General features: G+C 34.0%; 1 protein-coding gene across 9 annotated transcripts in view; it reads right to left on the bottom strand.

The window, feature by feature from the left end:
- Window positions 1–21,780, bottom strand: part of Camk2d (calcium/calmodulin dependent protein kinase II delta) — a 312,829-nt gene that overhangs the window by 84,601 nt on the left and 206,448 nt on the right. For all 9 annotated transcript variants that reach the window (XM_071614450.1, XM_071614446.1, XM_071614444.1 and 6 more), the window contains exon 5: window positions 854–919. In XM_071614450.1, the coding sequence (XP_071470551.1) occupies window positions 854–919 (66 nt within the window). The remainder of the gene's footprint in view (window positions 1–853; window positions 920–21,780) is intronic.

Raw genomic sequence — 21,780 nt, 5'->3', positions numbered from 1 at the left:
TGCAGAAGGTCCTGCTACAGATGCATGGCAATGGGAAGTTCTGAGAGCAATAGAGAATGGGGGCAGAAAGGCAACAACTGAATTTTCATAACATCTCATTTACATTGCTAATGAGCTAATTGCTCTTCATCAGTGTTCAAAATAAGTGACTACTACAGAATATATAAGGAATGCTGAGGAAATTGACACCATGCCATCTAAGTAATAGGCAAGCAAGTGCATTTCTGCTATGTCTCTCCAAAAAAGTTGCTTTGGGAAACCTAGGAAGTTCCAAAGTAGACAAAATGTTAGTCCTTTAAAAAACTTCTATAAAGATATCACCAATTAACAAGATTGGGAAATTACTCTTGAATCCTCTGAAATACCTGAATAAATATTTTTCATGTCAGAGTTCCAAGGGTTTTAATGAAACTTCCAAAGAGTTAAGGAGCCAATAAAAACCCTTTAATGAGGCCACTGGGGCAAATGGGTCTGTTACTGCTTTCTAATTTGATGTGCTCTGCTAAGCAGAACTTTCTGTGATGATGCAAATGCTCTGGATCTCTCTGTCCACTTGGTAGCCACTAGCCATTCGTGGCTATTAAGCCCTTGGAATATGGCAAGCCCAGCTAAGAAATGATCAAAATAAAATTCAGACCAGATCCATAGCTTTGTTTTCTAAGAATCATTCTAGAGATCCTTAGAAGAGATAAACTTCTATTAAGAAGGACTTATCAGGAAAAGAAGCCTGAGATGCTATTATGAAATTCTTATAAACGTGAAGTGTCATGGTGCATTTAAATATATAAATATATATCAAACAAGAGTTATTTGAATGATGATTCTTATATCTTGCCCAGGGCATGTTACTTACCTGGCATCAGCTTCACTGTAATATTCTCTTGCCACGATGTCTTCAAACAGTTCACCTCCAGTAACTCTGTGGAGACAAACGAGATAATCACAGTTTTTTAAAGAAAGGAAAAAAAAAAATAAACCCACAAAACTAGGCATCAGTAGATTTGCAACTAATGTATATACAGAACTTTTTTCTTGGATTTTTTTTTTAATTATCGAAGCAAGATATTTTAAAACATTATGATATTTACCTACCTTAACAGTCAAATCTCTTTAACTTAAAAATTTCATCTTTTCTATTTGTTTGTGTATCCTTAGATTCTGAGATCATGGTTTTTCTGTATGCCATAAATACATTCAGCAAATATCTTTTACAGAAAATGGTTTCCCTTGAAGTCTTCATTTTGATTCTCCATTATTAATTGAGGTCTAACAAAATGCATGGCATAGATTAGGAACATTTTCTGAATAAATAGAGATGCTCCACATCACAGCTGGATATGAGTTTGCATGCCACATTTCTTTGCACATCTTTTCAACTTGTGTGTGTGTGTGTGTGTATGTGTTTAAACATATATACTTTTCCCCTTGCAAACACATATAGAAATACGTTTTTCTCACAAAAGTGGAATCATGTAATATTTATAAATAAACTAATTTGTTTTCACATTATATTAAATCAAGAACACCTTCAGATCAGAAGCATTTTTTCCTGTTTAAAATAACAGTAGCAAAATGAGTTATTTATAAAAATATTTACATATTTTAGGGTATCTCTAGAAGAAAAATTCTTACAAGTAAAATTTTGGGGTCAAAAAAATGTCAACATTTAAAATTTTATTAGGATGACATGACAAATTGTCGTCCCAAATGGTTGTGTACCTAAGGCTGTGAAAGTGCCCACAAGCCCAAATCATTTAATATTTTTATTAATAAATAAATTATCTAATTTTTAAAAAATGTTAGGTCATATTAACATGAATGCCTTTACTATTAGTTAGGTGGACCATTTTAACATGCTCATAAATATGAGCTATTTTTTTCTTCTGCTATAATCTGGCTTGATTTTAAAAGGAAATTTCCACTTTGGAGTTTAACTTTATAATATTTTATAATATCGAATCCTTGTTGAGCACTTACAATGTGTCACGCAGTGTACAAAGCATTATGTTAACTCACGAATTCTCACAATTGCCCTCTTAGGTAACTTTTTTATTCATTCTCTTTAGATAAACATGACAGTACAGCCTCTTAGGTAATTTTAACATCAGTTTATTGCTGAGAAAATGAAGGCCCAAAGAAGTTTTGTATCTTGCCAGGAGTACACAACTTTAAGTGGCACAGACAAGCCATCTACTGCACAGTGCAGCCTTTCCAGTAATGACATTGTCAGACTTTCTAGGTGTTCAGAAGGCATAAGTCATTTGACAAAGCACTAAGTGAGGGTTTAGAGCTTTGGGTTTGATCTACAGAGTGACTCTAAGATGTTTTTTTCTCTTCGTTCTCATTTGCCTTTCTGCTTTACGCTAAGAAATCATCAAATAATAGCATGTTTCAGAGATTGCTGGTTATTATTTTCTTCTCTATTCTTATTTTTACCCTAAAGGAAAAGATTGGATAGTAAAAATCATAAATCTGTCTGGACATTTATGCAACTTTCCCCGTCTCCATTGCATTCTGCAATCTTCATGTGGGTGACAATATTTTCAATTTTATTATTTTATATTTAAAATGTATAACATTTTAATGATCATCCAAAATTTCATAAGGCTTCTTCTGAAAGTCCTGATACATGTAATTTGATTTGTAATATAACACAGCTATATTCCTCAGCTAAAATCTATAATAATAATCATTCACAAATGTATCTTAGATAAATGATAAAACAAAATACTTAAATAACCAGAAAGCATTTCCAAGAAATCCATATTGTCCCTAAAATGATGATAAAAGTTTTGTGGGATTTCTTCCTTTGACTATGACTAACATTAATATGATATGTATATAACATATATAGAGATACATATATATCAAATATGTGATATATATCATATATTATCATATATCACATGTGATATATTATCACATATGTGATATATGATATAATCACATATGTGCTATGTTATCATATATATCACATGTGTGATATATTATCATATATATCATATATCTTTATTTCTGACCATATGTACCTATTAAACCTTGACTGATTTGTTATGTTAGTTCTTAATCTAGCATTAACACATATTGGCTCAATTTGCTGGAGTAATAATCAAATGGATTAAGTGACTTTGAAAATCATGCTACCCACTTCATTTATTGTAAGTCAGGACTTCACATGAGCTTAAAAGGGAGAAAAATCACATGCACACTAAAGTTTTACCATCTAAGGCAACAGGCTTTATTTCTTAAGAGGTTTGTATTGAAAAAAAATACAAAAGTCAGGAGAGAGAACTAAAGTCTGATAACTTTCAAAGAACAGCTTTAAACATAGTATAAGAGTGTTTTTGTTTGTTTGTTTGGTGCTGGGGATTGAACCCAGGGCAACCTGCACAAGAAGCATGTGCTCTAGCATTGAACAACATCCTACCTGAAGGAAGAGTCTTTTTTTAATGCTGAGTTTTAGGTTATATAGTTAACTATCTCTGACAGCGTTTTCTTCCTCATCTTCTAGCAATCATTCTTTTAAAAAATTTTTAAAAATATCCTTATGAAGTCAAACAACAACAAGTGCTGGCGAGGATGTGGGGAAAAGGGTACACTTGTACATTGCTGGTGGGACTGCAAATTGGTGCAGCCAATTTGGAAAGCAGTATGGAGATTTCTTGGAAAGCTGGGAATGGAGCCACCATTTGACCCAGCTATTACCCTTCTCTGTCTATTCCCTAAAGACCTAAAAAGAGCATGCTACAGGGACACTGCTACATCGATGTTCATAGCAGCACAATTCACAATAGCTAGACTGTGGAACCAACCTAGATGCCCTTCAATGGATGAATCACAAAAATGTGGCATTTATACACAATGGAGTATTACTCTGCATTAAAAAATGACAAAATCATAGAATTTACAGGGAAATGGATGGCATTAGAGCAGATTATGCTAAGTGAAGCTAGCCAATCCCTAAAAAACAAATGCCAAATGTCTTCTTTGATATAAGGAGAGTAACTAAGAACAGAGTAGGGTCGAAGAGCATGAGAAGAAGATTAACATTAAGCAGGGATGAGAGGTGGGAGGGAAAGGGAGAGAGAAGGGAAAAAGCATGGAAATGGAAGGAGACCCTCAGAGTTATACAAAAGTACATACAAGAGGAAGTGAGGGGAAGGGGAAAAATAATACAAGGGGGACAAACGAATGTCAGTAGAGGGGGCAGAGAGAGAAGAGGGGAGGGGAGGGGAGGGGAGGGGTGATAGTAGAGGATAGGAAAGGCAGCAGAATACAACAGACACTAGTATGGCAATATGTAAATCAATGGATGTGTAACTGATGTGATTCTGCAATCTGTATATGGGGTAAAGATGGGAGCTCATAACCCACTTGAATCAAATTGTGAAATATGATATATCAAGAACTATGTAATGTTTTGAACAGCCAACAATAAAAAATTAAAAAAAAAATATCCTTATGTAAGTGAAACCATGTTATCACTTCTACGACATGTATGATAAATGTCTAAGAAGGAAAAAGTGGTATTTATAATAGAATTCATTGCTTTAAAGAGAAATTATTGAAATTCCTATATTTAATGTAACATTTCTATACTACAGTATTGTTTAATGGAGCACAAAATTAAGCAGTAGTTATTACAGAGTTTGGAAAAATTTTAGTGAGCTATGTGAAATATCAGATAATGCCACAAGTTAAATCAGTCCCATGAATAAACTGTTAGATTAATTAACTAATTAAAGATTTGTGAATAAATTGTTGGAGTTCTCCTATGATATGAAGCACATCAATTATATATTTGAAACTTTAATTACCATTTATGAATCTCTAGAACATTAGGGCTGATGGGGAAAAAGAGGATAATCTAGTACACTGAAAATATGAGACTTATTTATCAAAAAGATAAATATTTTTGTTGTTATTTTTGTTATATATTAGGATTTTGATTCACTTTATATTACCCTACAGAATGATTTGTCCTTTTGTGTTTGTAATTTTCTACATGTTTGTGATTTACATCAGAAAAAGGTCAGAAGTAGGTTCATCTTGAATGAAAATTTGTAAAATATCACAAATAATTCAGCTAAGCCTATGAGGCTGAGCAGCTGGTGGAGTCCAAGGTGGGGCTCTGGAAGGTAAGATGGTACCATGTCAATCAAATAAGTAGCACTGACTGGAGGTCAGAACTGGTGCCTGAGGTGGCAGAAGGGAAGCCAGGGGCTTCAGGCTGGAGCTGAGTAGGAAAAGAGGAACCAAACCAGGGCCCCACTAGAGCATGGGGAAGAGGCACTCTTGCCAGACAAAGGACTGGGAATCCCATCTGGAAAAAAGTGGGGATTCCTCTCGGAAAATTTATGTAAAGGTGCAGGATAAACCTCATGAGCTGAAAGCAAATATTTGAACAAAGCCAGCAAGGATGACTGTACATAAGTTTTAAATGTACATCAAGAATGAAGGTCCTCCATAGCTGTCCATTGATTTTCTAGGCAAATACCTCATAGGACCTTCACTTAGCTGCCTAATTTATATTTTGCCTATCTTTATCCCCATTGATACCCTGCTCTGTTGTACTTTAGCCATAATGGCCTTCTTCCAATCCTTCAAGTGATCTGAGCTCCTTCCTGCCTCAGGGACTTTTCACATGCTCAACTCTCTCCCAAGACATTTCCAACTTGTCTACCTTTACTATTTGTTGAGTAAAATCATCAAAACTTATCTTAAATTTTATATTCTCAAACTTCCACCCATCTAAATTATCCCTCCCCCACCTTGAATACTGAGTTATTCTTCACAATACCACCATCACTGTTATGTGTTGGTATGTAGGTGTTTAACATTTGTCTTTCCACCAATATGGCTCTGCAAAGATAGAATCAGTTCGTACTCCTTGGGTGTCAAATAACTAGTGCTGAGTTCAGTGGCTGTGACATAGCAGGTGCTTATTAAATGCTTATTGAGCAGAAGATCAATAAGCAAATGTGTTGGATGATGAGATGTGAATGCCATAATGTTATTACTGACATTGGACCACTTTCCATTACATTAATTTTTTTTATTTGTTCCTTTTAGATATACATGACAGTAAAGTACATTATGACATACGTACATAGAGTATAACTTATTCTAATTAGAATCCCATTTTTATGGTTATACATGATTTTTAGATTCACTGTGATGTATTCATATATGAACATAGGAAAGTCATGTCCAATTCATTCTACTGTCTTTCCTATTTCTTTTCCCCCTCCCTTCCTTTCATTCCCCTTTATCTAATCCAATGATTCCTCTCCCCGCTTATTGTGAGTCAGCATCCACATAGTAGAAAGAACATTTGGTCTTTGGTTTGGGGGGACTGGCTTATTTCATTTAGCAGAGTCTCCAGTTCCATCCATTTACTGGCAAATTTCATAATTTTATTATTCTTTTCCATTACATTTTTGATAAGAAAGCAAGGATCTTCAAGGATCTTCTAGACTTTCCTCTAGAAGTCATTTATTTCAGTGTCAGTTCTTATGGCATTTTTCTCATAAGACACAATTTGTCTATGAATGAATCCTGTTCACCAGTGCATAAGGTATTTGTTAAATGTATTACAAGGCACACATTTGGATTTAGAGATTGAGAGAGGAAAATTATAAGACATAATACTGGGAAGACAAAAATGTATTTCATTTTTTGAAGAACTGAACCCATATCCTTTTTAGTGTAATTGAATGCACAGAGTAAGAATATTATACATCCAACTTCCTTATGAAGTTATGCCTATTTCATGTGTTTATAGATTTTTGAGTTTGCAGTGAATAATTAGAGTTTCAAGATGAGTCAAGCAGTGTCACCCTTCCGGGGGCAGAATCAGGTGTGCCATCCTGTGCAGTTAAGGATGCAACAGAAGGTGTGGGGGCCCTGACACCAACCGGGTATGAAGAGATTAAAAAAACAACTCTAGCTACATTTCTCATGTCTTCTTTAGCTAAGATAAATTCTCTTTTTAAGATATTTTCTATCTGAATACCTAGGCTTTGATGATCCCTCTGAAGTAGTCGATTATCTGAGGGAGTCCAGAAATGATTTTTGTAATAATTTCCAAATTGGATAATAGAAATCATAAGGGCCAGAGAGCTGGTTAAATACAAGTTCAAGGAGTTTCTTATTGATTTGGAGATAGAGAGATTCCCTCAGTCCTACTAACAATTACAATGGAGATGATAAAACTAAGAGAATTGGAATTGTTCCATTCAAAACTTGATTTAGGCCAGAAGAGGTAACACGCTTGGGGCTTTTAGAAGCAGGAAGGTGTATTCATGGGCACTGTCCCACCTATGGGGATATTGAGTGGAATGGGGAAGTGAGGTGGACTGATAAGGCCCTAAATGCTTTCAAAGAGCACTAATCTCTGACTCTTACATCTATTCCTTTAATATCTTTTCACCTTCTCTTATCTTACTCTATTCCTGATCACTTCTGTATCCTCTTTCAGTTCTACAACTCTATTTTACAATTACCTTCTCATTTCATCTATCTTTTGCAAACACATGTAAAAGATGTGACAAATATCAAAAGTTCATATTCTTAGCTAGGTGTGGTGGTGCACACCTATAATCTCAGGAGTTTGAGAGGCTGAGGCAGGAGGATCTCAAGTTCAAAGCCAGCCTCAGCAACTTAGAGAGGCCCTAAGTAGCTCAGTGAGACTCACTCTTTCTCTCTCTCTCTCCCTCTCCCTCTCTCTCTCTCTCCCCCCCTCCCCCCTCTCTCTATGTGTGTGTGTGTGTGTGTGTGTGTGTGTGTGTGTGTGTGTGTTTTGTGTATAAGGGTTGGGGATGTGGCTAAGTGGATAAGCGCCCCAGGTTCAATCCCTGGTTTAAAAAAAAAAAAGAATTCACATTCTTAAAATTGTTTTTCCAATTCAACAATCAAAAAGAAAAAGAAAGAATGAAAATAGGCCTCTTAACCATAATTAAGGGAATATGGAATACAGCAAAAGAAAAAATGGGATGTTATTTTGTTCCATTGATTTAATATGATGTCTTAGTGCATGTCTGATTAACTATGCAAGCAATGTTTTTCAAAGGTGTATATATCAAAATCAATGTTTCCTAGGAGCTAGGAGTGCAGCTCAGTGGTAGAGCACTGATCTAGCATGCCTGAGGCCCTAGCTTGATCCCCAGTACTGCAAGAAACAAAACAAAACAAAACAAAAGAATACTTCTTGAAGGCAAATGATAGCAGTGCTGGCATTGAAAAAAAGTTTTATATCAAAACCACAATAAGATACTGCCACATACCCATCAGGATGGTCATAATTAATGAAAGTGTTGATGAAGATGTGGGGAAATTGAAACTCTTACACACTGTTGGTGGAAATGAAAAATGATACAGCACTATAGAATAAAGTATGGTTCTTCAAAAAATTAAAAGTAGAATTATCATATGATCCAGCAATTCTACTTCTGGGTATATGCCCCAAAGATTTGAAAACCGGGTCTCAAAGAAATATTTATACACCTATGTTCAAAGCAGCATTATTCATAATAGGTAAAATAATCCAAGTACCCATCAACAGATGAATAGATAAGAAAATGTGTTCTATATATATACACACACACACAGGGGAATACTATTTAGCCTCCCCCCAAAAAAATTCTAAGACATGCTACAACATGAATAAATCTTGAGAACATTATGCTAAGTGAAATATACCAATAACAATGACAACAAAAAACAAATAATGATTCTACTTATATGAAGTATCTAGAATGATCAAATCATAAAGACAGAATGTAGAATGGTGGTCATCAGGGATTGGAAGAATAGGGAGTCACTGCTTACTGGGTATAGAGTGGCAGCCCTGTGAGACGCAAAGGCCTCTGGAGATGGACGGTAGTAGCACCCCAATGTCTTTAATGCCAGTAGATTGTACAATTAAAAATAGTGAAGATAGTAAATTTTGTATGTATTCTACTGCAATAAAAACAAAATGAAACCAAACAAAGCCAAATGCTTGATAATAGCATTTGATAACATGAGAGTAAAAAAAAAGTAAGTTTATAATCCAATAAACTCTAAATAAATATGGCTACTTCCTATTTCTTTGTGAGTCCAAGAAGGTTTTAGGAACTTATCCATATCATAATCTTGACTTCTAAAAAACTATTATCTAGTGAAGAACTCTACACTAGCCAGTTGTTGAACTTTTTTTTTTTTTTTTCTACTTTTCATTTTTACTTTTAGGCAGCAAGGTCAAGGAGAGAATGAAGCAAACTAAGCATTCTAGTTTGATGTTAGATAATTCTATGAGTTCCGATCAGGTCAAAGTTTTTCTGTGGTATATTTTGGTTAATAATTTTGCTTATTAATTTGGAAAGGGAAAAGACAACATTTCTGCTCATTCACAGGAACTAGAAAAGGGTTGTCAAGTATGTGTATTATAAGGGAAGGCTCTACTCCATCTTTATTGTGCTCTCTAAGCAAAGGTCATTCCAGGAACCATTTCTCATACACAGAAACACTGAACAGGCTAACAGCAGTTCTATCCACATTTGACAATGTCCTATAGCTAACTCATTCTCATTATCCCCTATTCACCAAAATATAAGTAGCATGGTGCTAGAATCCTTTCAGAGATCTGAGGATATTCACTGAATCAGCTGAAATGCTCTCATCCTGGGAACACCAAATTTGAAAGTAAATTGTGAGGTGTGAGCTATTTATAGGATCCTTCATACATCTTTAAGTAAATCTTAATATTGAACTTAGGGCTGTGTAAAATGCTTTGAACACCAGCTCTCACTTATAGTAGTAGAGTACTTTCTTTTTGAGTTGGGGCTGTCTATTATGGGTGATCAGAGTACCTCTTCAGGAACCTATGACTTGTCATAATGTAGCTTTGCAGTGGTTCTACTCTTAGCTCATCAAAATCCTGCTTGGCATATACACGTATATTATAAGAATGGATCAACTGATACAATAAAGCACTCAATGTTTTTGAAGAAGACACAAGTTAATATCAGAATACTGGTACATATATTAAACAAATTTTTAAAAAATTGAAAATGACTGGTAATCCTTCCAGATAAATTGTTGTGAGTATCCTATTGAGTCATTGGGCTTCTCTGCCAGGCATGGGTACTGATCTCTCACATGTTTAGTCCCTAGATTTGAAGCTGGGCCCAGACCCAAATGGGCAAAACACTCTTTCTGAGGTGAGAAATCTGGCTAAAGAGGTCGGCTGCAGTCTAGACTCAAAGTTAGACAACAATGTTTCTTCCAGAAGAAATGAGACCAAAGGAGAAATAACATACTAGGTAATTTGCAATGCAGATAGGCCATACAGATAAATCTAATCTTTATATTCACTTGACTTTATGTTTCATCTATCCAAACTAACTAGTTGCAGTTTTAAATGTTAATTTTTAGATATTTATGGAAATTTTTTAAAGTTTGGAATATCTGCCAGACACATATTTGTAATCCCACTGACTCCAGAGTCAGGAGGATTGTGAGTTCAAAGCCAGGCTCAGCAACTTAGTGAGGTACTTTCTCAAAATAAAATATAAAAAGGGCTGGGGATTTGGCTCAGTGGTTAAGTGCCCCTGGGCTCCATTCCTAGCAAAAAAAAAAAAAAGAAAAAAAATTAACTAATTAATTACTTTTGGGATAACTGATCTTTACTATTGGTCACAATATTTCTAGTAATTTGTTATCACACACAAACATATAAATGTGTGTATACATTTATTTTGTGGATAGATATTTAGATAAATCTTATAAGATAGTACTGAAAAAAAACAACAACTGAGGATTGAATCCAGGGGCACTTTACCATTGAGCTACATCCCCAGCTGTTTTTAATTTTTATTGTGAGACATGGTCTCACTAAGTTGGGGTTTTCTAAGATGCCAGGAAGTTTGCATTTATCAAACTTTATTCTTTAGACCAATCTACCCTCTGTGGGAGAGGACATACCATAATCACTATTCATATGGTTGTGTGGAAGTTTACAAAGGAAGGGCCTACATGTGCCTGCAGGCTATTTAAACAAGGCTAGTTATTTGAACAAGATGTCCCAAACTAAATCATTAAGTTCTCCTGTTGGAGACTCATTCATTTACAGCTTGTTTTTAATAATAAAAATAACTATGTGGAGAGTTAAGCTTACCGCCTCTGGGTCAGTGTCATCTATATACTAATTCTACAAATGTTACTAAACTGTATCTATAATATGCATGAGGTTTGCATATCCTATCAGATATGGATAAAAAGAATTGAGCTCTAAGTTCAATTTTCAAGCATGTGGTCTGGTGGAAAAAATAGACACATAAAAAAATCAAAGATTATGTTTCTACGAAACATGCTTTAAAGCATAGTTTTACTTATAAAGGCAGAATCCTTAAGGCCTGGCAAATCCAAGATAAGGGAATCATCCCATTTACAGAGGAAGTATGTGCAACTGTAAGTCTCACCCAATACTCTTCTTTTTGGCATGATGAAAGGGATAAATGTGCACAAATGGAACATACATGGAATGACTATGTGTGAACTTATTGATGGAAAAGCTGTGGCATCCATACTGGACAAATGCACAAACTGATGCCCAGGTGCCAGCCAGCAAGCTGGGAGTCCTGTCACATTTTGTCAGTTCATGAAGAATCCTTGCTACTGCCTCCATTTTCTATGCCTCACAGAATGCTCCAGAACATTGTGGTCTAGATTCAGGAAGTCACAATGTATAAAGCAAGAATAAGCAAAAACCCAGGAGGAAATAATGAATTTACAAAGATTTGAGATGACAAGGAAAATAATGAATTATTTCTGGGGAGGGTGAGAGCCACTTTCACAGAGAAAGTGCTGTTTCAGAAGGACTCATGTACATGAGGGAGAAATGTGGAATGGGAACACTTAGGAGTTCAGCTGAAGAGAAAAGGGAGAAATGGAATAAAAGGACCAATCTCTCTTCTTGGGTCCCAAGCTTTTCTTCCATTCTTTGCAATAAATTCCTCAGGATATGCCTTAATACTGAAGGGGACTTCCAGAAACTACTTTCTCTCCAATGCACTCAATATTCTACCTTCTACCAACATTTTTTATAGTATGCTCTGTTATACTTTCACACCAGAAACGCATTTCTAGCATCACAACATTTTCCCTTGTATCTGAATAGACAGAGGCTTACTTCAATCAATTCTTTTTTTTTAAATGAAGGGTTAATTTTCACATGGTGTAACAAAAACAGTACTTCCTGAAGTGAATGTAGGGTAGTAATCTCATTTTCTTTAAATATCAAGAATTATTATTAGTTTTATTTCCAAATTTTTGATCTAGTCAATAGCAAATAGTGACTTAGTAATGGTATCTAGGTTTAGCAGGCCTTTTCAGAAATTCCCACACTTCAGCTTACGTATTCTGTTGTCACCATACTATATACATCATCCGACAACAGATTTCTTATCTTTTACTGGCAATTTAGTTGTGTTTACTAAATATTACTGAATGTCTTATTTCATGTGTGTTTGCATATATGCATATGTGTGTGTGTGTGTGTGTGTGTGTGTGTGCATACATAAGCATACATACCCACTTAATTAGGAAAAAATAGCCCCATTTGCTAAGGTAATTTTATGACTGTTACTGGATACAAAATGTTCAATCGATTTGAAAATAAGCCTCACAGTAAAGCTGCACCAATTTATGTTAATTGGAAAAGAGAAGGCTAGCCTGCATAGCCATATTTCTGAATTAGGAAATATTTTTCTAAGGAAATGAAGCCAATATTTCTTTTAAATAAAAGGTAATAGAACCTTCTTTGCCTCTTTTACAAAATTAGAAATTCTACCAGAGCTCCATTAAGAAACAACTAAATATCCACATGCAACATGCAGATTATTGTTCAGGATGTATTTGGAATCTTATTTATACTAATTTTTAGCCTTTTTCTATCTAGAAAGATTTACCAAAGCTTAGATCATTCAAATTGGTGCCTTTTAAAAAATTATTTATGTAGGTTTTGTATGCTAGTTATACTACATATTACCTTCTAAAAGAGATCTGAGACCATTTATTTGACAAATAGTTTAAATGATCAAATTTCCTCACCTTAACTTCAAATTCATGTTTTTATTCAGGCTATATAATAGGAGCAACAGATTTATCTTAGTTGCTATGTACAAACATCTATACAAGTTTGCATTGCTTCTATCTTTTATAATTATAATAGCTTGGTAAGAAAAAAATGTGTCTGAACTTAATAATTTGTTCATAGAATCAAAAATATTTGCACTTACCTATATGCACTTACCAGGCTGTGAAGGCATTAAAGCTACACGGTGTTTGGCAACTAACTTACTGAACATTGGTTCAGGCATTTAGTCCAATAATTTTCTTTAAAATAGACTATTAGATTCTCAAAAAATAAGATAATTTAATTTAATTTTGCGTGATGCCAATGGAAAATAAGAACAGTTACTCTGGATCTAGTTGTTTAATGTCTACTGTGTGGCGTTTTTCTTTCACTGAGAGCTTTAGGAAGGGGGTTGCTGCAGAGATAATGACCGTTGTGCAGGACCCTAGAAGGGAAAGCCTAGGCTGTATCAGATGTGCTTGTCACATCTCCAGTTCTAAGTGGTGGGTTGACAGATGAATACATTGATGGAGGTGCTATCTTACAGATCCTTCACATGTACAAGGAAAGGAGATTCTCTTAGAGGCACTTATTGGGATCAAAAGGGAGACGAGGTGACAGCAAATTCCACTTCACTTGATCATCTGGAAGTCATCTGTTTTAAGTACATGATTCAAATTAGGAGTATATCTGTACTTAACTCTTTCCTAAAAATGAACAATGAAAATAAGCAACTTCAAGATATATTTACTTGAGCAAATTTTAAGCTCAGTATTCCTTGGGAAGGAAAGGGTCGTGAATTTTAATGAGAATATTACAGATTGTGAAGGCATCAAAGGAAGCCAACCTAGAACTGAAAAATTCCATAAGTGAATCTGTGAAATAGATACTCCTCATGCTTTTTTTTCTTTTAAATTCCCATTTATATCTACTTTATCACTTATAAAATATTTCCTATCTTAAGAATTCTTTAAACTGAAACTAGTTTACTGTCTTGAGACCAAATTGAACTGATGGGCATCAAATGGTGCGACTCTAACACACATGTGAATTGTCATCCTCTTTTTAAGAAAAATGCCTGTTTTCCTCTGATGCTTTAAATTTTTAAATACTCCAGTTCCTTTCTTAGAATATGATTCTTTCCCTATGTCTTTTACTCATGACATCACCCTTAACTCTTTGGCCTGAAGTATATTACAATTAGATTATTATTTGTTGGATGGAAGTGAGACTATGAGATTTATAAATGCAATTTTAGGTGATTTTTAAATATCATCATTAGGAATTTATATCTTTTGTCGCCCGAGAGCTGCAAAATCCCTAAGATTAGGAGTATTTGAATTAAATTAAGAAATTAAAAGCTATATAATAGGAAGTTCATTCCTACTGGCAAAAGTATAGAAACAATCTAAATGACCATCTTTGTGAAAATGATTGAATAATTATGATATAACAACATGATGAGATACTGTACTAACACATTGTAATTTTGAGAATGATATAAGAACAAAAAAGATGTGTTTAGAGTATAAATGAAAATATTAGAATACAAAATAGTTTCCTACGTACGTATCATTGCAAAAATGTAAATACACATGAATTTTCTCTCATTTGTTGGTAAAACAGCCTCCTCAAGGTTGATTCCATTTGCCCTGTTACCATTCAGTTTTATCTTGAAGAGGTGAATTGAAACATCAATTTTGTTACCTCTTACCATATATGCAAGTGACCTTCAGCCCTCTCCCCCTCATGTCCTGTTACTGTTTTTACTGCCATTGTTGTACATTTGGAAAATATATTTTTTTCTTTCATCACTTTAGTTTCCTGAAGCACTTCTGAGTCAAAGTTGTGGCCAAAGTCAAAGTCGTGAGTTTAAAGTATATATAATATAATGAAACTGCAGGTAACTCACTGGAACCTGGGATTTTTCTTAAAAAAAAAAAAAAATCCCAGCCCCTTGACTCTTCCATTTTCTCCCTATCTTCCAGCCCCTTTCTGAACTCATTGATCTCATCCAGACAACACAAAGGTTTGACACCAGAACTTTCCTCCTTGACATTCTCAAATCCCTTTTATGCCACTACTCATCTCATACTGCACCTCTCCACAGCTTCTGACAGTGCTGATGGTGCCATGTTTCAGTTCACCTCTTTAAGATAAAACTAAAGTGTTCTCCTTCTCCACTCCCTTACCCTTGCTCAATGGCTCTCATGTTCTCCCTCTGACTCCTGCAATTTCCATTTTCTCCCTTCCATTCTGGGCTCCTATAATCCCTTCACCACACTGCAGGAAGAGAGAGCTTTGTAAAATAAAATGAGATTATTTCATTTCATGTTTTAAATCCTCCCAAAACTTCCTATTGCACATAGTATAAATTCCTTTTCTTGGTCTTCGGAACTGTGGCACACACCTATCTCATGTGTTAGTTTATGTCCCAGATCCCTAGTCCCCACAAGAAAGCCACACTCGCCTTGGTTCTTTCTACTCCTCACTGAGGCCACTCTTTCTTGGGCTGCACCCACGGTTCCCTCTGATGGACTCTGCACGCCCAGATTATCTCAACTTTTAAGTTTTGCCTCCTGACAACTGGTGGTAGCCATCCTCCAATCACCCTCTAAATCAGCCATCAGCCCCTAGTGACTCTCCCAAATAATATTATTGTTTTACAATCAGGAACTAAAATTATTTTGCTAGGTTTACTTGTTTATTTACTTATTATTTTATCTCTTCCTTCCCTGACTTCTACAACATAAGGTCTGTCTTGTCCCAGGGCTTGGCAGAGTGTATATATATAGAAAATTTAAAATAAAAATCTGTTGATTGAATTAATGAATGAATAATCCAACGCACTGGCATTAAGCTCCAACAAATCAGATCAGAGTCCAAATCCACGGAATGAACATTATACACGCTTAGACTCTGAACATGTTAGCGAGATTTCTAGATGTCACATCTATTATCCTGCAGTACAGAGAAAAGTGTCAGATCCTCAAGTAAAATTCTACATTTCTAATCTTTAGAATTTTAATAAAACTTTCAAAATAGGCAATGCTTTTTGGTACATCTCAAAGTAAAATTTGAAACTTATTAAAATGACAAGCTTAGAAACTAGCCAATGTGTTAGAATTGTGGTGTGCTACTTAGTTACTTAGTTATCTGGCTATGTGAGTATATGTTCAATGAACATCTATTATGATTATTACTGCTTCAATACTATGAATCTACTTTGATTACTATTTTGCAATTTTATGATTAGATATCATTATTTGGCTATCAGGTTTATGTATTTAGGAGAAGTAGAAATGATTAGTAACAAGTTGACACTTAAACTATAAGTTCACCAACTCAGATCTCTCCCTCTTTCCTGCTTCTCTTTAGAATGGACAAATGATTCTTTAAAAATTGTGGTAAAATACTTATAATATGAAATTAAACACTTTTAGCCATGTAAAATATATAATTCATCAGCATTAAGTACATTCACAATGTTACATGACTATTTACAAACTTTTGATCATCCCAAATGCAACCCTATAGCCATTAAATGAAAATTTCATTCTACTTTTCCCTTCAGCCTTTGGTAACCTCTACCACAATTTGTGTTTCTCTGAATTTGTCTATTGTAGGGACTTTATTTAAACAGAAACACAAAATATTGTCCTATTGTGTCTTTTTTGTTTGCAAGGTTTATTCCTGTTGTAGCATGTATCAGAATTCTATTCCTTTTAGAAGCTGGAAAAAAATTCCACTGGATTTTATGCCACACTTTGTTTATAAATTTATTAGTTGGGTTGTTTTTATCTTTTTGCTAGTGTGAATGCTGCCATTATACATATTGGTGTATACGCATCTGCTTGAGCCCTGGCTTTTAATTCTTTTTGGTATACACTAAGAAGTTATATAGCTGGATCACGTGGTGATTCTATGTTTAACCTTGTGAGGAATCACCGAACTGTTTTCCACAGTGGCCGTGCTTTTTCCTACTAGGGAAGTATGAGGGTTCCAATTTCTCTTCAACTCTTGTTATTACTTCAATATAATGTTAATCGACTGTTCCAATCCACTCTGATGCTTGTTATTTTCTAGATTTTGTTTGTTTTTGTCTTTACAATGGTCATCCCAATGGACGTGAAATTCAAGGTGGTTTTAATTTATATTTCTCTACTGATTAGTAGTGCTGAGTGTCTTTTCACCTACTTATTAGCCCTTTGGATATCTTCTCTGAAGAAATGTCCATTCAAGCCCTTTGCCCATGTTTGAATTTGTTGTTGTTGAATTGAAGTTCTTTATATATTTTAGATATTACTGTCTTGTCAAGCATAATGTATGTTACTCTGTCAGCTGCCTTTTTACTTTCTTGATAGTGTCTTTTTGTTTCTTTTGCTTTATTTAGGTGTCATCTGAGAAATCACTGCCAATTATAATTCATGAAGATTTTCTCCTATGTTTTAAGAGTTTTAACTCTGACATTTAGCTCTTGTTTCCATTTTGAATTATTTTTTAATAGGTGTAAGGTTGTGCATGTGGATTATCAGTTTTGTTCTAATGATTTTAGCCCAAGATAGAAAAATGACTGAAAAAGCCATGAACAACATGTGCTTATAGTGATCAATTTTAAATGTATTCAATGTTTTCTTTAGATACAGATGATAAAATGATATAATTGTTACCAGAAGTTTAAGCAATTCACTTCTAAATATTTGAAACAATAATTTGAGGAAATTTGCCCATTATAACAACAAGTCCCTTTCTAAAGGTTAGAATCCAGGCAATTCTCTCCTCTCTGGGATACTACTGGCATGAAAAATATGAAATTATCTTTTCATTATGGTAATTTAGAAAAATTCACTTGTAGCAATAATAAAATACAAATGTATAAAGAGATTCCCCTAAATTATAAATATTTTTAAAAGTTGTTTTTTTTCTTTGTGGTAAGTATAATCTAGTTAATTAGTTAAAAAAGCCGTTCTACCAGTAAACAAATTCTGTAAAGCTGCAGGATACAAAATTAACATACAAAAGTCAGTAGTGTTTCTGTACACCAGTGACAAACAATCTGAAAAAAGAAATCAAGAAAATAATCTCATTCTCAATAGTTAACAAAAATAAAAAAAAAAACAAGGAAATGAAGGAACTATACACTAAAATCTACAAAACATTACTGAGAGAAATGGAAGATATAAATAAATGGAAATCTATTCCATGTACATGGATTAGAAAAATTATGTTGTTAAAATGTTCACATCCAAAGCAATCTATCAAATGTGGTCTCTAGAAAAAAAAAAAAAAACAATCCTAAAATTAACATGGAATCACCAAAGCCCCTAAATAGCTAAAGCAATCCTTGGCAAAAAAAGAACAAAGTTAGAAGCATCAAACTACCTTATTTAAAATGAACTACAAAGCTATAGTAATGAAAACAGTGGGATAAACCAGCATAAAACCAACGCAGAAATCAGTGAAACAGAAGAGACAGTCAAAAATAAATCCACACATTTATACTCAACTGAGTGTCAACAAAGAAACCAAAAACACAGAATAGGGAAAAGGTTAGTTTCTTCAATAAATGGTGCTGGGGAAACTGGATATATATATGCAGAAGAATGAAATTAAAACCTTATCTTTCATATAAAAAACTCAACTCAAAATGAAACTAGGAAAAGAAAACACAAGGGGAAACCTTAATGACAATAAACTTGACAATGTTTTTTTTGTGTATGACACCAGAAGCATAGGAAACAATAAAAAGACAAATAGGATTGTATCAAATGAAAAATCCTCTGCAAAGAGAAAAAAAATCATGGAGTGAAGAGATAACCTATGTAATGGGAGAATATGTTTGCAAACCATATAACTGTTAAGCAGTTAATATCCAAAATATATAAGGAATTCAAACTCCTTAATAGTTAAGCACACAAATATCCTGACTAAAAAATAGGCAAAGAACCTCAAAACAATATTTCTCAAAACATACAACTTGTCAACAGATATATGAAAAATCAACACCAAAAATCAGAGGAATGCAAATTAAAACCACAATGAAATATCTCACCTCACATCTATTATAATGGCTGCTGTAAAAACTCATGGAATTTAAGTGCTGAAGAGGATATGGAAAAATGGGAACCCTTGCACATTTCTTGGTGGACATTTAAATTGTACAGCCATTATGGAAAATAGAATGGAGGTTTCATAAAAAATTTAAAATAGAACTATGAAATGATTCAGCGTTCATACTACTCGGGATATATCCAAAGGTTATAAGATCAGTATGTTGGAGGGTTGTCTGTACTTTCATGTTCACTGCAACATTATTCATAATAGCCAATATATGAAATCAAGCTAAGTGTTCACAAATCGTGACTAGATAGTGTGGCATATAAACACAACGAAAATACTACTCTGGACTAGGAAGGAAACCCTATCATTTGCAACAAGATGGATGAACATAGAGAATGGTATGAGAAATCAGCCAGCCACAGAACAACAAATACTACAATAGCCTCATTTATATTCAGAGTGTAAACTAGTTGAATTTGGAGAAGTAGAGAGGAGAATGGGGGTTATTAAAGGTTGGGAAGTGGGGCATTGGGAAGATATTGGTCAAAAGACATAAAGTTTCAGTTACATGGGAGGCACAAGTTCCATAAAATCTAACAGTAGATTTTAAGTGTTCTCACCACACACACAAAAAAACATATGTAAGGTAATACATATGACAGTTTGATTTAACCATTCTACAATATATACGTATATCAAAATACCACGTTGTACATCATAAATATACATATAATTTTTACAATTTAAATAAAAACATACAAATAAATTTAAAAGAATATGGTTTTGAACAGGCCAAAATATTCCTTACTCATGCGTATATATATATATATATATATATATATATATATATATATATATATCCCTATTTCTTTTCCACGACTATAAATATTTGAATATAATATTTATTATATAATATTTGAAGCCTAGCTCACAATTCCCCACACCAGCTGACATAACTTGCTAATATCACCCTTATCATGAACTTAAAGGTGAACTATGAAGGGATTCACGTTTCCATCTGTTCATCTTTACATGAGGGAAATTAAAAGATTATATATTACAATAAATAAGGCTATGATATTTCATTTTCTATAATCAAATTAATTTTAAGAAAATGTTATTACTCCATGTATATAATTTGAGTAATTATTTTAACATAAAGAAAAAATAATCTGCTTTAGATGTTTCAGGAGAAGTAATGCTGTCTGTCAATAATGAAAAGTGTGTTCAAATTTAGAGTGGCATAAATAAGTATAAGGAAGAAATAAGTAGAGAATATAAAGATAAATATAATCTAGAAATGAAGCAGCAATAAGCCTTAGATATTGCCATGGCTTGGATATGGATTGTCCCCCAAGTGCTCTTGTGTTGGAGTCTTGGTCCATAGGGTTCATAATGTTGGAATGTGGTAGAATCTTTAAGAGAGGATCTCAGTGCAGGGTTGCTATGGGCACTGACTTGGAAAGGGATTAAGAAAATTCTTGTAGGATCCCAGTTCCCTTGAGAGAGGATCATTATAAAAGATCAAAACTGGTACCTGCTCTCTGGCATCCTGTCTTGCCACCTGATTTCCCCCTTTCACACATGCTCTCATCATGATGCTCTCTGCCATGATGTGATGCAGGCAGGGGGCCCTCACCAGACATGCTATTTGAACTTTCAGCCTCCAAAACCACAAGCTGAAAAATCTCTTTGATTTAGAAATTAGCCAGATTAAGTATTTTCTTGTATCAACGGAAAGCAGATTAATAGAGATAACCTGAAAAGTTAATAATAAAAAAAAAGTTTGACTTTCACAGGGCCTTCATCAGACTTAAATTCTTGTTCTACCATTTGTTGTTCTTAGGCATGTTATTTAGCTTCCTTAGTCATCATTTACATTGTGGTGAGACCAAGAGTTATAGTCTATTTAAATTTAATAAAGCTTATAACACTCTCAGCAAAATAGTTAGCATATATTAAGAACTCAACAATATTTTTTCTATTTTTGTTATTGGTAAATGGATAGAAAAGCATAGGTTTTTTTTTTTTTTTTTGTCAGCCATTATGTTTTTCCTGCCTTTTGTTCTTGAAAGCAATGCAATATGAATAGAAATTTTCAACAAAAAAATCTATATATAAAATGAAGAGAGTGAATTTGTGTGAAGGATTTTAACAGAATACTGTACCTTGTTCTAAATAAAAATACAGAGAACTTTTTAGAGCTTTTCCCTGAGATAAAACTTATTTCAACTGCTTTATTTATCCATAGACACTACAACACAGAGAAGATGGTAATAAAAGGTCACATACATAACATTTATAAACAGCAAATTTATTAAACTTCAATGTTCTAAACTTTCACAAACTTTTTAGAGAGGTGCCAGATTACTACAAGAAAAAGGATAAAATGTAAATGCTTATACCCGCTGTGTGTTAGCCAGCTTTCTATGCCATTACTATAACAAAATACCTGAGATAATTAATTTTAAAAAGAGGAAAAGTCTATATTTTCCTCTTTATGGTTTTAGTCCATGGTTATTGTGCCTATTGCTTTGGGCCTGTGAAAGCACAGTAACTCATGGGGGGGATGTACATGGCAAAGGAATCTTCTCACTTCATTG

This window comes from Marmota flaviventris, chromosome 7 (assembly GCF_047511675.1).
Source record: "Marmota flaviventris isolate mMarFla1 chromosome 7, mMarFla1.hap1, whole genome shotgun sequence".
Taxonomy (NCBI): Eukaryota; Metazoa; Chordata; class Mammalia; order Rodentia; family Sciuridae; genus Marmota; species Marmota flaviventris.
Note: the sequence above shows the minus strand (reverse complement) of the source record. Positions and strands in the feature narration are given on the sequence as shown.